General features: G+C 46.7%; 2 protein-coding genes across 2 annotated transcripts; both read left to right on the forward strand.

The window, feature by feature from the left end:
- The first annotated feature begins 2,553 nt into the window (after positions 1-2,553).
- LOC119362795 (pyrrolidone-carboxylate peptidase-like) lies at positions 2,554-5,810 on the forward strand. The gene is made up of 6 exons (XM_037628062.1): positions 2,554-2,709; positions 3,985-4,259; positions 4,834-4,938; positions 5,037-5,084; positions 5,208-5,464; positions 5,552-5,810. The coding sequence occupies exons 2-5, from the start codon at positions 3,993-3,995 to the stop codon at positions 5,445-5,447; spliced, it is 660 nt and encodes a 219-aa protein (XP_037483959.1). The 5' UTR covers positions 2,554-2,709; positions 3,985-3,992; the 3' UTR covers positions 5,448-5,464; positions 5,552-5,810.
- Positions 5,811-12,844: 7,034 nt separating this feature from the next.
- Positions 12,845-14,351, forward strand: LOC119367452 (peroxidase 2-like). The gene is made up of 2 exons (XM_037632960.1): positions 12,845-13,318; positions 13,418-14,351. The coding sequence occupies exons 1-2, from the start codon at positions 13,091-13,093 to the stop codon at positions 14,204-14,206; spliced, it is 1,017 nt and encodes a 338-aa protein (XP_037488857.1). The 5' UTR covers positions 12,845-13,090; the 3' UTR covers positions 14,207-14,351.
- The last annotated feature ends 351 nt before the right edge of the window (positions 14,352-14,702 follow it).

Genomic DNA, 14,702 nt, shown 5'->3' on the forward strand with positions numbered 1-14,702 from the left:
GTATTCACTCATGGAGGTGGCGTTGTTTCTTGGAATTCTTGCAAGTAGACCATCTTAACGAGGTCAACAATGGAAGCAGAACTCACAACACTAGTTAGATACAACTACGGTAGAAGAAGATTGGCTTCGTCGGCTCTTGAATGACTTGTCAGTAGTTGAGAAACCTGTACCGGGTATCCTTATGAACTGTGAACCAACTGTGATCACGAAAGTAAGCAGCTCAAAGGATAACATGAAGTCATCAAGACATATTCAGAGAAGGTTAAAGTCTGTCAGAAAAATGAGAAACTTCGGAGTTATTGCATTGGATTATATCCAAGCATCTAAAAATATGTCTGATCCTTTTACTAAGGGTCTATCACGCAATGTGATAGATAATGCATGGAAGGAGATGGGTATATATGATACCCACCGTATGAGTTGTTCACATTGGTAACCTGGTCTATGTGATCGGAGACCCCGTGAATTATATGTGGAAGACAAGTTGTCGGTCAACTGAGAGGAGAGTATCCTTACTATTAACAATACCACTCCATGAAGATGCAATACTCTCCTAATCTGCACGACATATTGATATATATCTTAATGTGTTCTAAGTGGCTCTTTTAAGCAGAGATGTTGTCCTGCAAACCATCTTTTGAAGAACACATCTATATGAGTCTGATTGTTAAACGTCGCAATCTATGAGAGTAGGGTGCTCTCTAGTAAACTCATGAAAGGTCTTGGAGTATGACGCATAAGCTCCACCCGCGGGGAAGACCCATGGTAGCCTAGTATCGGTGAAGGCTTTATGTGAAGTGAGATTCGCAGAAAACTTGCAGTTCAAGGCCCAATCCATTGTTCAAGTTGCTTACTAGTGTAGCATAGAGTTCTAGGTGGAAGTTCAACTTAACAGTCTCCACTGCAGTATCGGTATATAAAACAGGGTTTTGGAACCAAAGCCAAATTTTGTGTGCATCTGGGATATTGCGGGGGATTGCTGAAATTTAGTCTATTCTGTGCCAGCCCAATAGCATTTTCAGAATTCGTAATAAATCCTAGAGGTCCATGCAGCCCATTCGTGCAAGGCAAGAGGTGGAACTAAAGTTTAGTCCCACTTTGCTAGTTTGGTGGAAGTTGGACCTCCTTATAAGGGAAGTTGTTTCCCCACATGTATGAGCATGAGAACAAGAGGGATATTCACGCGCGCTTCTCCTCCTCTGCCCTCCACGCTAAGCCTCGTCATGACGCGGGGTTGCGGGAATGAGCCGAGCCGATGTCTAAATTTTTGCCACGCACAATGGGTATACAAAAGGTCACACAAAAGTTGATTTTTTTGCTATGTGGAGACTGAATACGAACGGCGCATCCTTCGGCTGCTGACTGTTCACTTCGTCTCCCTCTCTTCGTTTGACCTCCCGTCGTTGCCCGTTCGCCTGCTTCTTCTGTGCCTATAAAAGAGAGGTCGCTCCTCTCTAGAGAGACACACCATAACATCATCTTCCTCTCGGCGCCGAGTTCCAATCTCCGAGTTGTTGCTACGATCTTCCCCATCCCGGCTTGCGGCGTGCACCGTTGGTCGGGACAGTAGGCCTCTGAAACCCCACTTCTTTGATCCTGTACGGGAGAAGGGTGATAAGATTTTTGGGGAGCGCTCTGCGTGACTACTGACTGGTTCATCACGGACGATTCGGAAGCCGATGACTACTTCCCCAACGACGACTTCTTTCCCGCCGTCGACAACCTCTTCAACGACATGGCAGGCGAGGATGTTGACCCCAAGACCAATGCTTCTCCCGTTGTTCCGTACGTCCTCATGCTCTTTCTGTTTGAGGTTCTGCCACCGTTTCTTGCTCTAGTATCCGCTCTAGATATGTTCGATTCTAGTTCACATATGCAGATACTATTTACCTTCTCTCAGTCAGATTGCATGACTTGTTTTTATCTCTTCTATGATAGCCATGTTTTATCTACTATTTCTGTTAATCAAATCATTTGGTAGATTGCTCATATTTCCAACACTTGATTCGGTCGGCGATCATCTTTTTCGTGTGCTTACAAGTTTGATCCTTCCGATCCACGCTTCTACTCTTCGTGTGTCATATGAAATGAGAACGACGGTTGACCCGTGGCGCCTAGCTCTCAGGCGCTGCACTAGTGCAACGCCTAGGAGCTAGGCGCTACACTGTATAGTGTGGCGCCTAGTTCTCAGGCGCTGCACACCACTTAGTAATTTTCTGATCACACGTGTGCGACGCTGGCCGTGTAGCGCCTATCTCTGAGGCGTTGCACAGTGTAGTGTGGCGCCTTCGTCGCGCGCGTCATACAAAAAGGTCAGCCGCGTGAAATAGTTTTATGAATAATTCATTCTATGATTTGATTTCGTCTATAGGTTAAATTTGTCAAATTTGCCGCGCCTGATCCGTGACACCAAAGCCACCGAGCACCAAGCCACCGAGCGGGCCCCACCGAAGCCGGCACCACCCGTCGCCGCCACGCGGGCCCCACCCCACCCCCACCCTGATCCCTTGCGCAGTTCAACAAGTGTTATTCCCCGTGGTGCGGTGCGATGCGCTTTAAAAGGGACGGGCAGGCGACTTACCCCACCCTCTCCCTCCCCAGCCCAAAAAATTTCCTCGCCCCTCCCCGAAGAATCCCACCACCACAACCACTGCCACGAAGAACCAATCCGCCCCCTCGCCTCCCCCAGGCCGCCGGTTCCCCCCCGAGGTGAGGCTTCCCCGCGCTCCGCTCGCTCCGGCGATTTCCGCCCGCGTGCGCCTCTCTGTGTGTGGCGCGCGCGCCGATGGTGACCGTGGGTGGGTAGATAGGCCCGGCGCGCCCGCAGCTTCACCTCTTGCTCGCTCGCGAAATTGGGGCTCGCTTTGCTGGATTCCGTCCCGGGGGGGGTCTGGGAGGGGGAATTCGAGGCGATCGGGTGCAAAGGTGTCGGGTTTCCCTCGGATTCGCCTGCCGGCGGTGCTCCAGCTGCGGCCGGTCGGTCCTCCGTGCTCACGGCTGGCGTTCGATTAGCGTCGGGGAGTGGAGAATTGGGGTTTGTTGCTCTGTGTGGCTCCCCGAGCTCCTCGTCCCGGCTGATTTTGACGTTTATGCTACACGCTAGAGTTGACTAATATTCGCACACCGCAGTAGGCTCAGAAAAAGAAGCGCCTTTATGTTATTCCTTTTCCCTGTGTGTTTTCTGTGGGTGCACATGGATTCCACCATGCTTGATTATGCCCGCGCGAGTAATTTCCCCGTCCATGGATGGATGCAATTGTGCAGCAGCCGCTGATGCTTAGCCGATGTGTTGTCCTGCGTGAGCTAACGGCTGCTGATGCTTAGCCGATGCGCTGTCTGGCGCGAGCTTTTAACTCGGATGTGCACAGGGCAGGGGTGTTGTTCTTGCTCTTGGTCCGGTGGTCTGGTCTGGGCTGCATCTTGCGTTTGTCTAGAGTCGCTTTGGAATCTGGATGAGGTTCTCATCTCATCACTTCAATCAGGAGCTAGGTCCTACCACTTACTAGTTCCTGCTTATCTCTTGCTTTCCGTGAGATGCTGTTGTTTGTTCCGCAAGGTTGTTGTTCGCTTCTCAATAGAATATTGAGAAGTGTGAACAATGATTGCTTTATCATTTCAGAAGATTCTGTCCGTGTGTGTGTTTTCTATCTAGGGGACGGCGCTTGCTAAAATTAATCATCTGGTTGTTGTTTAAAGTTTAGCTGCAGAGTGTCCAATATCCTTCTTTTTACTGTTTACTGCATTTCGTCGCTCTCCTGCGGACATTTTAACTTCCGTGCATGTTTTATGCATGAGTAGTTCTGCTGGGGGCAGTTGGAACTGCCTGCAGTAGTTTCCACCTCATGTAGTAGGATTTATTAAGCTCACACTGATGGTATTGACACATTGTTGTGTCCGGTAAAGTGCGTGCCTTCCTAGAAGTTATGCATTTGTTGGTCCTTTGAACTTTTGGATTAAGAAGCCTTGTTGTTTTGTGTTTCTCAGAAGGGTAAATGGGATCAGAAGGGCCTTCAATCGTGACTGTACATGTTACTGGATTTAAGAAGTTCCATGGTGTTGCTGAGAACCCGACAGAGAAACTTGTGACCAACATTAAATCGTTCATTGAAAAGAGAGGGTTGCCGAAAAATCTTGTACTTGGAAGCTGCGAAATTCTCGAAACAGCCGGGCAGGGGGCGCTTGGAACATTATATAAAGTTCTAGAATCTGCCATTGCAGATAGAGAGAACGGGTCATCAGCTCAGGGGCAAATAATTTGGGTCAGTGCTCGCCTAACTCTTGAGTAGTAAATTTGTTTCAAGGATCATGCTAGATGACTCAATCTTCCTCTAAATTTCAGCTAAAATGTGCATTTGTATTGTTTGATGTGTTCTTATACTCTCAGCCTGGAGTTTAAAACTAATGCTATCTATAGTTCAACTGAAAGCATCTTCTTGCATTGCCAATCAAAACTCTGAATTCTATCAGATTTCTTGGATATAGAAGTTATTTGCTTCACTTGGACCTTTTACGCTTGTGCTTGTCAGTAATTTAGGATTGCATATAATTGGTGAGTACCTAGTGTTGGAGGTCATGCAATGATGCTCTGCCATGCTTACACCTTACATCTTTCAAGATGTGTGAAAAACATGCATTCCAGAAAATGAGAATGGGGAATAATATTGCTTGAGTTTCATTGGATCATACTGTATATTATTCATTCATAAACTACAAAGTGTTGCCAACTTGCCATATATCCGCCATCCTGTAGTTGTGATGTTTTCTGAAAGATACGAAAAGTTTAGTGTGCTTCCATTTTTGCTTAAGATATCTTTTGTACGGATAATTTTTCAGGTCCACTTTGGGGTAAATAGTGGTGCATCACGGTTTGCTCTTGAGAATCAAGCTGTGAATGAAGCCACCTTCCGCTGCCCAGATGAGCTTGGGTGGAAACCTCAGGTTGCGTTGTTGTCAGATTACAAACCCTTCATTTGTTCTGCATTTGAATAGATCTTCTGGTTGCATTTCATTTTACCAGCTTCCTTGTTCCCATGCAGAGAGTGCCTATTGTGCCATCTGATGGAAGCATCTCACGGACAAGAGAGGTAAATGCCAGATTGTTCATATACGATGGGTGCTTGCTGAATTAAAGCTAGAAACTGCAATCCTGCTGTACTGATCTTCTTATGCTTAATCGTGCTTCTGTGAACTTTTCATGGTCAACACAGACTACACTGCCAGTGAAGGAGTTAACCAAGTCACTCCGAAAGACAGGCTACGATGTGATGCCTTCGGATGACGCGGGGAGATTCGTGTGCAACTATGTGTACTACCACTCCCTCCGGTTTGCAGAGCAGCACGGCATCAAGTCTCTGTTTGTGCATGTGCCCCTCTTCTCGACAGTCGACGAGGAGGTCCAGATCCATTTCGTCACTTCCCTCGTCGAAGCTCTTGCTAGCTTGAACTAGGAACGGCAACTTAAAAGGTGGGCTTTACCTAACCTTTCGACCCCATTTTGTTACAAAGAGCTGGCTAACTGATTGAAATCCTTGACCTGTTTCATTGCCTGTAGGTCAGCGGTTTGACCTGGACGATGTAAAGTTGGACGCAGACTGAATAAGATTGTGTGGTGATTGGCGCCTATTGGTCAGATCTTGCTCCAAAAAGGGTGTATTTAAGGGGAGAGAAAAAGAAAAACGATGCTTAGAGTGTGTGTGAAATGCCGGCTTGCATGCCATCAGTTACATGTCCTTAACTTGCATGAAAACCTGGTTCCAATAAAATTGACAGATCATTGGAGTAGATGCAGCGTGTGCGATGCAATTTGTTGATGCCGTGTTTTTTCCGTTCTTGCATTTCCGATGCTTTGGTGAATGGTGGTCATTCACATTTCTGATTCCAGAGCCATATTTTCACCTCTTGTTCTTCAGATGCTGTATCTGTGATACCACTGTCATCTCCTTTGACAGGCAGAGTCTTCACTTTTCCCCTCTGTTCTTCTTTCTTCATTCCTTTGTGTTTTGCATATGATCAGTACAGTGTATCCTGCAAATGCAGTGTTAGATGAGCTCTTTGGAGCAAGGTGTCCAAGCGTTCGTACAATCAGGGGCGGAGCCAGAATTTGAGCATGGGGCAAGGCACAACAGACACAAAAATTCTAGCATTGCATTGCCAATATGATAAAGAAAAAAAATGATGGTTTAGTACGGAACTACGGACAATATGGTCAATCAACAATGCAAGAAAATTACACTTGTATTAGTTTAAAATTGTCTCCGCGACTACCAAGAAGATCAAAAATCAAGGAGAGGGCGGGTGGGGTTTGCCCAGTAAAATCCACAAGATCGGTGACGAATTAAATCCACAAGAGAATCGGAAGGTTATGCCTAGTTTAGTAATTTACAGTACATATTTGTGGGATAAAAATGAAATGGTTGCCCCTAATTTATCATTCTTCCCTGCCCTCTTTGATTGCTTTTCATTGTCTCTTTGCGTTTACCCTATTTCCGTGGCTCTCCTCTCTTTCTTCTCCCTGTACAATTATTTTGATCGTTTCTGAATCTTGAGATTGCTTCAATGCATGTGATCACTCTCCTCAGCCTTCCCCTTCTAAATCTTATAATCCTAATATTGCAGGTGCTATGTCGGAAATCTATTTTTTTTATCCTCTGCCCCAAGGAAAATCAAAGAAGAAGAAAGCCCTGATATTCTCTACTTAAATTCAAAAAGATTCAGATACCGAAAGCAACAAGAATGGAATTCCATCTAAATCAAGAATTTCTGCAGCCTAATACTGTAATACGATTTTTTTTTTTTTGAAACGAGGCAAAGATTTGCTATTTTCATTGAATAAGGAGAAGAGTTTGTTACATGACAGCCCCGCAAAAAGAGGGAAAGGAGCAAAGGTCTACTCTCGCGGCATCAAATTACGCAAATGTCTGGCACCTGCCAGAGCCTAGATAGATGCTTCCTCCTTAATAGTTTGCACGATCACTGCCACCGGTGCCGCCTTGGTCCAGAACACACGTGCATTTCGCTCCTTCCAAATCTCCTAGCTAACAAAATGGAGGAAGGAGGCCAAGGCTTTCCGCGGTTGCACTGTAATACAAATTAGTTTGCCCGTATAATTTCATGGTACCAATTAGTCAATCAAATGAGACTCACCGGGGAATTTTCTTGCTAGTTGCGGTTGCTTTTGGCTGGCCGCAGACTCATAGGTTCGGTCGTCCGCGCCGGCGCTGATCCGATGTGCCTTGTACGAGCCCTTCGCCGAACTGCCCCAGGCGGCTAGTCGTGCGCCGAAACGATGGAGTCAGGTCCCCCTCGTGACCTCCTCAGCTTCCAAAAGGGCCAAAACGCGACTCAGCTCTTTGTTTCCGTGGTGGGCTGAGACATGGGCTTCAAAGCTTGAGCTCACTGTCCTGATCGTATGAAAACTGTGGCAGTTTGTCTATGATACCCCGGTTCAATGCCAACCGGGGCGCCCTCCTTTGACCCGTTGAGATTGTTTCGGTGGTGGTTGCCCACCTTTGTCATCACCACGAGGTAAATGGTCGTCATGATGACAGGATGTACTGCCACCGTCTGCTGCTTCTACCATAGCCGCCATTGCTCCACGGCACGTCGACGATGTCACGACAGCTTGAGGACGCGTTTGTTCTGCATGCGTTCATCAGGCGTGGGTTGACCAGGGTCCAAAGTCCGAACCAATCACACCGCCCCTGGGAGTCCGGGTCATGTCTTAGTTTCAGTGAGGCTGATCATCCAAAAAGACCAGCCAAGGCAGAAATAATCTTTTTTTTTCTAGAAATAACCGATAAGCCTAAGAGAGGCCCAAGCTAAACTAGCCGTCTGCACGTCAAATCTGGCCCACTCAAGTGTTCCGTTGAGCACTTTTCTAAGTGACTTTTAGGAGCAATTTTCGTAACTTCACTCCTCTTTGATTTTCCAGTCGGGTTTCTTCGAAAAAATGGCTATTGGATTTTTTTTAAAGATTAAAAAAGAAAGTATTTCATTTTTTAAAGAACTTAGATAATTTTCACATTTTTAAAAATATTCATGAATTGAAAATATCCACAAATTGTACAAATGTTCATGAATTTTTTTTTAAAAAAATCCTAAACTATAATGTTATTGAATTAATATTGTTCGTGTATCTTAAATGTTCATGAATTCCAATTCTTTTTCCAAATTTTAGTAATATTTCATGAATTTTAGGTAAAAAAGGGAAAAGAAATAATGGAAAAAGGGAAGAAAACCATAGAAAATGAGCTATAAATCATAATAGAACCGAAGAGTCATCCACATCCACTCCGCTTCCACCCCTATATGCGAGCACAAAACAAATTCCTATAGAAAGAGTTATGTTTTTTTTATATTGTAACTTATGTGACAAAGTCATTTTGTAATTTCCACATAGATCGCAAATGCCCAGATTATATTTATTTAGTTATTTTGTGAACTTTATAAAAAACAAGTTTCAAAACCTGAAAGTGTGACGGGTTCATCAATTTATTTAGTTATTTTGCGACCTTTACAAAAAACAAGTTTCGAAACCTGAAAGTGTGACTGGTATGTATGAAACGAACCAAGAAAGATGTGCGTGGGGATGGGAAATCCGTGTGATGCAGGGGGGAGTGGGGTGGAGGGCGTGGCCCCTGCTCGCCCCCTAGCTCCGGCCCCACGTTCAATGCCAACCGGGGTGCCCTCCTTTGACCCGTTGAGATTGTTCCGGTGGTGGTCGCCCACCTTTGTCATCACCACGAGGTGAATGGTCGTCATGATGACAGGATGTACTGCCACCGTCTGCTGCTTCTACCATAGCCGCCATTGCTCCACGGCACGTCGATGATGTCACGACAGTTTGAGGACGCGTTTGTTCTGCATGCGTTCATCAGGCATGGGTTGACCAGGGTCCGAAGTCCGAACCAACCACACCGCCCCTGGGAGTCCGGGTCATGTCTTAGTTTCAGTGGGTTGATCATCCAAAAAGACCAGCCAAGGCATCATTAGCTTGGTCAGTCTTTTTCTGATGCTTAATGTGGAGTACTATATAGGCTCATCAAACCACGCTTTTGAGCTTTTCCGGGTTTGGGATTTGGTCTCTACTATTCCACAAATTCCCACGTAGTATGCAAACATTCGTCACTTTGTTTCCAACTATTCTGATTAAACCATGGACCTTCAAAGTGAGTGACCATCTAGAAATAATCTTTTTTTTCTAGAAATAACCGATAAGCCTAAGAGAGGCCCAAGCTAAACTAGCCGTCTGCACGTCAAATCTGGCCCACTTAGGTGTTCCGTTGAGCACTTTTCTACCCACTCAGGTGTTCCGTTGAGCACTTTTCTAAGTGACTTTTAGGAGCAATTTTCGTAACTTCGCTCCTCTTTGATTTTCCAGTCGGGTTTCTTCGAAAAAATGGCTATTAGATTTTTTTTCAAAGATTAAAAAAGAAAGTATTTCATTTTTAAAGAATTTAGATAATGTTCACATTTTTAAAAATATTCATGACTTCAAAATATCCACAAATTGTACAAATGTTCATGAATTTTTTTAAAAAAATCCTAAACTATAATGTTATTGAATTAAAATTGTTCGTGTATCTTAAATGTTCATGAATTCCATTTTTTCCCCAAATTTTAGTAATATTTCATGAATTTTAGGTAAAAAGGGAAAAGAAATAATGGAAAAAGGGAAGAAAACCATAGAAAATGAGCTATAAATCATAATAGAACCGAAGAGTCATCCACATCCAATCCGTTTCCACCCCTATATGTGAGCACAAAAAAAATTCTTATAGAAAGAGTTATGTATTTTTATATTGTAACTTATGTGAGAAAGTCATTTTGTAATTTCCACATAGATCGCAAATGCCCAGATTATATTTATTTAGTTATTTTGTGAACTTTATAAAAAACAAGTTTCAAAACCTGAAAGTGTGATGGGCTCATCAATTTATTTAGTTATTTTGCGACCTTTACAAAAAACAAGTTTTGAAACCTGAAAGTGTGACTGGTATGTATGAAAGGAACCAAGCAAGATGTGTGTGGGGATGGGAAATCCGTGTGATGCAGGGGGAGTGGGGTGGAGGGCGTGGCCCCTGCTCGCCCCCTAGCTCCGGCCTCACGTTCAATGCCAACCGGGGCGCCCTCCTTTGACCCGTTGAGATTGTTCCAGTGGTGGTCGCCCACCTTTGTCATCACCACAAGGTAAATGGTCGTCATGATGACAGGATGTACTTGCCACCGTCTGTTGCTTCTACCATAGCCGCCATTGCTCCACGACACGTCGACGATGTCACGACAGCTTGAGGACGCGTTTGTTCTGCATGCGTTCATCAGGCGTGGGTTGACCAGGGTCCGAAGTTCGAACCAACCACACCGCCCCTGGGAGTCCGGGTCATGTCTTAGTTTCAGTGGGGCTGATCATCCAAAAAGACCAGCCAAGGCATCATTGGCTTGGTCAATCTTTTTTTGATTCTTAATGTGGAGTACTATATAGGCTCATAAAACCACGCTTTTTGAGCTTTTTCGGGTTTGGGATTTGGTCTCTACTATTCCACAAATTCCCACGTGGTATGCAAACGTTCGTCACTTTGTTTCCAACTATTCTGATTAAACCATGGACCTTGAAAGTGAGTGACCATCTAGAAATAATCTTTTTTTTCTAGAAATAACCGATAAGACTAAGAGAGGCCCAAGCTAAACTAGCTGTCTGCACGTCAAATCTTGCCCACTCAGGTGTTCCGTTGAGCACTTTTCTAAGTGACTTTTAGGAGCAATTTTCGGAACTTCGCTCCTGTTTGATTTTCCAGTTGGGTTTCTTCGAAAAAATGGCTATTGGATTTTTTTCAAAGATTAAAAAAGAAAGTATTTCATTTTTTTAAAGAATTTAGATAATGTTCACATTTTTTAAATAATTCATGACTTCAAAATATCCACAAATTGTAAAAATGTTCATGATTTTTTAAAAAAAATCCTAAACTATAATGTTATTGAATTAAAATTGTTCGTGTATCTTAAATGTTCATGAATTCCAAAATTTTTCCAAATTTTAATAATATTTCATGAATTTTAGGTAAAAAAGGGAAGAAAACCATAGAAAATGACCTATAAATCATAATAGAACCGTAGAGTCATCCACATCCAATCCGTTTCCACCCCTATATGTGAGCACAAAAACAAATTCCTATAGAAAGAGTTATGTATTTTTTATATTGTAACTTATGTGAGAAAGTCATTTTGTAATTTCCACATAGATCGCAAATGCCCAGATTATATTTATTTAGTTATTTTGTGAACTTTATAAAAAACAAGTTCCAAAACCTGAAAGTGTGATGGGTTCATCAATTTATTTAGTTATTTTGCGACCTTTACCAAAAACAAGTTTTGAAACCTGAAAGTGTGACTGGTATGTATGAAAGGAACCAAGCAAGATGTGTGTGGGGATGGGAAATCCGTGTGATGCGGAGGATCTAAATGTGTTCTATGCTTCCACAACAATCACCATATGGAACGGGACGAGGACTCCATTTTGGGACTCTCCTTGTCTTCTTGGACGCAAGCCTAAGGAAATTGCTCCGCTCATATTCGATGCCTCCTCGAGAAAGAATTGGATGGCGTGCGTGCCCTAAAGAACAAGGTGTGAATTCTCAAGATCAACACTCTAAGTTGTCTCTGTTGAGCACACCCGATAATTCTTCACCCTTTGGAAGCTTGTCCACGAGACGCAACTTGATGAGTCCGTCAAGGATGACATTGTGTGGAAGCATACGACTAGTGGCACTATTCGGCGGCCTCCGCTTACAAGACGCAATTCCTTGGCATGGCCTTCTCTCCTTTGGACGTGGTTGGCTATTCAAGATTGAATTTGGACCGCCGATAGGTTGAAAAAGTGGGGATGGATAATTGCGGGCTTTGCCCTCTCTGCAAGAGAGTACAAGAGTGCAGCACACACCTCTTATTTTAATGTCGTTACACCTTGAGGCTTTGGGGATTGGTCATTGGAAAGCTAGGGCTTGAGGATTTGGAGTGGCCTCTTGGCATTTGGAGGGCTCCGTAAAGGATCGGTGGGCAAGCTAGTAGAACCGGTGCCGGCACCAAGTAGAACGGGCTTCGCTTACCATGCTTATATCGTGGGCCATATGAAACAAGCGCGCCGTCAACAATTTTGCTAAACAACATCATGACCGAGGCAAATTTTTGGGTCACCGCCAGAGCAAAGAAGTTAGGGTCGATCATGTCGCGAGAATAATAGTTCATGTCGTGTTTTGGTGGTTTGTAACAAACTCTACGCTCTTCTTAATTAACGGATGAGACAAATCTTTTGTCTCCGTTTTGAAAAAGAAAAGAGTTCTGAATTCCGACAAACGACCAGAGTTCTGAAGATGCTCTCCCTACTCATACATGGAGTTCAGAATTCAGATATCAGAACCTTCGGAGTACTAGCAAGCTGCTCCACGGGGTGTCAGTCACGCCTGTTTTGTTCGGTCGTGTGCCGCCGGTCTCGGCGCAGGTTCTGTCGGGTTTGTCCCTGCCGCCGTCTTCCACTCCCACCACAGCCGCTGCCGCCGTGGCGTCCCCGCTCGTCGGACTCCACGTCGGCCTGACAAAGACGCCGCCGGAGGACGCGGTAATTTTGTTCTCCGTTCACAAGGCGCCAACAGCCGGTCCCAATCATGATGGACACATCGCTCTGCTCGATTCAGTTGCTCGGAATGTTCTAGCCACGCACTGTGTTTAGTTCAGTTGACATAAAGAATTCCGAATGTGGAAGCCTGGAGGCCATCTCTCCCGGCCATTTGGAGGCATCTGCTTGGAATTGGGGGAGACCTCCATGCGTTGAAGTTGCCAGTAGGTTCGAGCTCGACGTCTCGCTCGTCAATGGCGCCGTTCGTGCCCACAGCTCGGTAACAAAATCGTATAGAAATGAAGAGTCGTTGTAGCCATTGTCACTGCGCACAATGCGAAATGTTTACCCCTGCCTATAAATTGGCTCTCCTCACCAAGAACACCTCATCTCACTCACGCTTGATCCGTCGATCTCTAGGTGATAATAGCGAGATTAGCTCAGCTTAGCTCGGGAGCAGCAAGTAGCTGCTGATCAAGAGCCATGGCTGCCAGTTCCGAGCTTGCGATTTTGGTGGCATGCGCGCTGCTGTTAGCTGCGGCGTGCGGAGGTGCCCCCGACGACGTGCCCGAGCTCGAGGTCGGGTACTACGAGGAGACGTGTCCCGAGGCGGAGTCCATCGTGAGGGCCGCCGTGAGCGAGGCCGTCGCCGCGGACGCCGGCGTCGGCGCCGGCCTCATCCGCCTCCTCTTCCACGACTGCTTCGTCCAGGTACACACACACATTCAAGCATGCGCATGCACGCGCACTAGCAAATACTCGCATTGCTCAGTGAGTTGCTGACACGTATGCGCGTGTAATGGTGCGCAGGGCTGCGACGCGTCGGTGCTGCTGGACCCGACGGCGTCGAACCCACGGCCGGAGAAGCTCGGCCCGCCCAACTTCCACAGCCTGCGGGGCTTCGAGGCGATCGACGCGGCTAAGGCCGCCGTGGAGGAGGCGTGCCCCGGCACCGTCTCCTGCGCCGACATCGTCGCCTTCGCCGCGCGCGACGCGTCCTACCTCCTGAGCGGCTACCGCGTCGACTTCACGATGCCGGCGGGCCGCCTCGACGGCCGGCGCTCGAATGCCTCAGACACGGTCCCGTCCCTCCCCCCGGCGTCCGCCAGCTTCACCGAGCTCGTCGACAATTTCGCCAGGCAGGGCCTCGACGCGGAGGACATGGTCGTGCTCTCCGGCGCGCACTCCGTCGGCCACGCCCGCTGCTCGACCTTCGCCGCGGGCCGCACGGCCGTCGACGCCGACGCCGACATCGACCCGTCGTTCGCGAGGTCGCTGCGGAGGAGGTGCGCCCGGGCGGGGAACAGCACCGACGGAAAGGAGCAGGACGAGCCGACGGTGAGCCAGGACACGGTGACCCCGACGGAGCTGGACAGCCAGTACTACCGCAACGTGCTGAAGCGCAGGGTGCTGCTCGCCTCCGACGCGGCGCTCCTGGAGACCCCGGAGGCGGCGCGGATGGTGCGGGACAGCGCGAGCGTCGGCGGGCGGTGGGAGAAGAAGTTCGCGAAGGCCATGGTGAAGATGGCCGGCATCGGCGTGAAGAAGGCCGGCCGCCATGCCGAGATCAGGGCGAACTGCAGGGTCGTCAACTACTGAAAGCCATTAACGTATGGTGCCGTTGTGCACGCGTCCATTGTTCCATATATGATTTGTCCCGTTCCCGTCACCCTGTGAAGCATTATTTTCAGTTCTTTATTTGTTGGTTTCGTTCTTGCGAGCTCGCCGTCTCGTCTGTTGATTCGTTGATTTGTCCACGCAAAAATGAATAAAATATATTCTCTGGTGTTGATGTTTTGATTGTTTTCTCCGAAGACTTCTGAATTCTGACGCTCGCTCTTTGGCAACGGACAACAAAGAACACTTCCGTGCGTCTCACGGGCAGGGCAGCCGCTCCAGTTGTCGCGAAAGGAAATCTCATGCGTGACAAGCTCCAAAAAAAAAGTGACAAATAATTATAGTATTATTATTTTGTTTCAAAGTTTGTGCTAGATACTCTCGTTAGAGCATCTCCGGCTGTTGGACCCCCAGGAGGCACGTAAAATCGCCGTCGGGGAGCGAGCCCGCGCAAAAAGTCGGTCTGGGGACGAGTGGG

This window comes from Triticum dicoccoides, chromosome 2B (genome assembly GCF_002162155.2).
Source record: "Triticum dicoccoides isolate Atlit2015 ecotype Zavitan chromosome 2B, WEW_v2.0, whole genome shotgun sequence".
Taxonomy (NCBI): domain Eukaryota; kingdom Viridiplantae; phylum Streptophyta; class Magnoliopsida; order Poales; family Poaceae; genus Triticum; species Triticum dicoccoides.

What these genes read in the sequence shown, in the direction of transcription:
- LOC119362795 (XM_037628062.1), top strand. Translation starts at nt 3,993, where the DNA reads ATGGGATCAGAAGGGCCTTCAATCGTGACTGTACATGTTACTGGATTT. An exon ending in AGCTTGGGTGGAAACCTCAG is followed by an intron (nt 4,939 to 5,036) that starts GTTGCGTTGTTG and finishes GTTCCCATGCAG; the next exon opens with AGAGTGCCTATTGTGCCATC. An exon ending in GCATCTCACGGACAAGAGAG is followed by an intron (nt 5,085 to 5,207) that starts GTAAATGCCAGA and finishes TGGTCAACACAG; the next exon opens with ACTACACTGCCAGTGAAGGA.
- LOC119367452 (XM_037632960.1), top strand. Translation starts at nt 13,091, where the DNA reads ATGGCTGCCAGTTCCGAGCTTGCGATTTTGGTGGCATGCGCGCTGCTG. An exon ending in TCCACGACTGCTTCGTCCAG is followed by an intron (nt 13,319 to 13,417) that starts GTACACACACAC and finishes AATGGTGCGCAG; the next exon opens with GGCTGCGACGCGTCGGTGCT.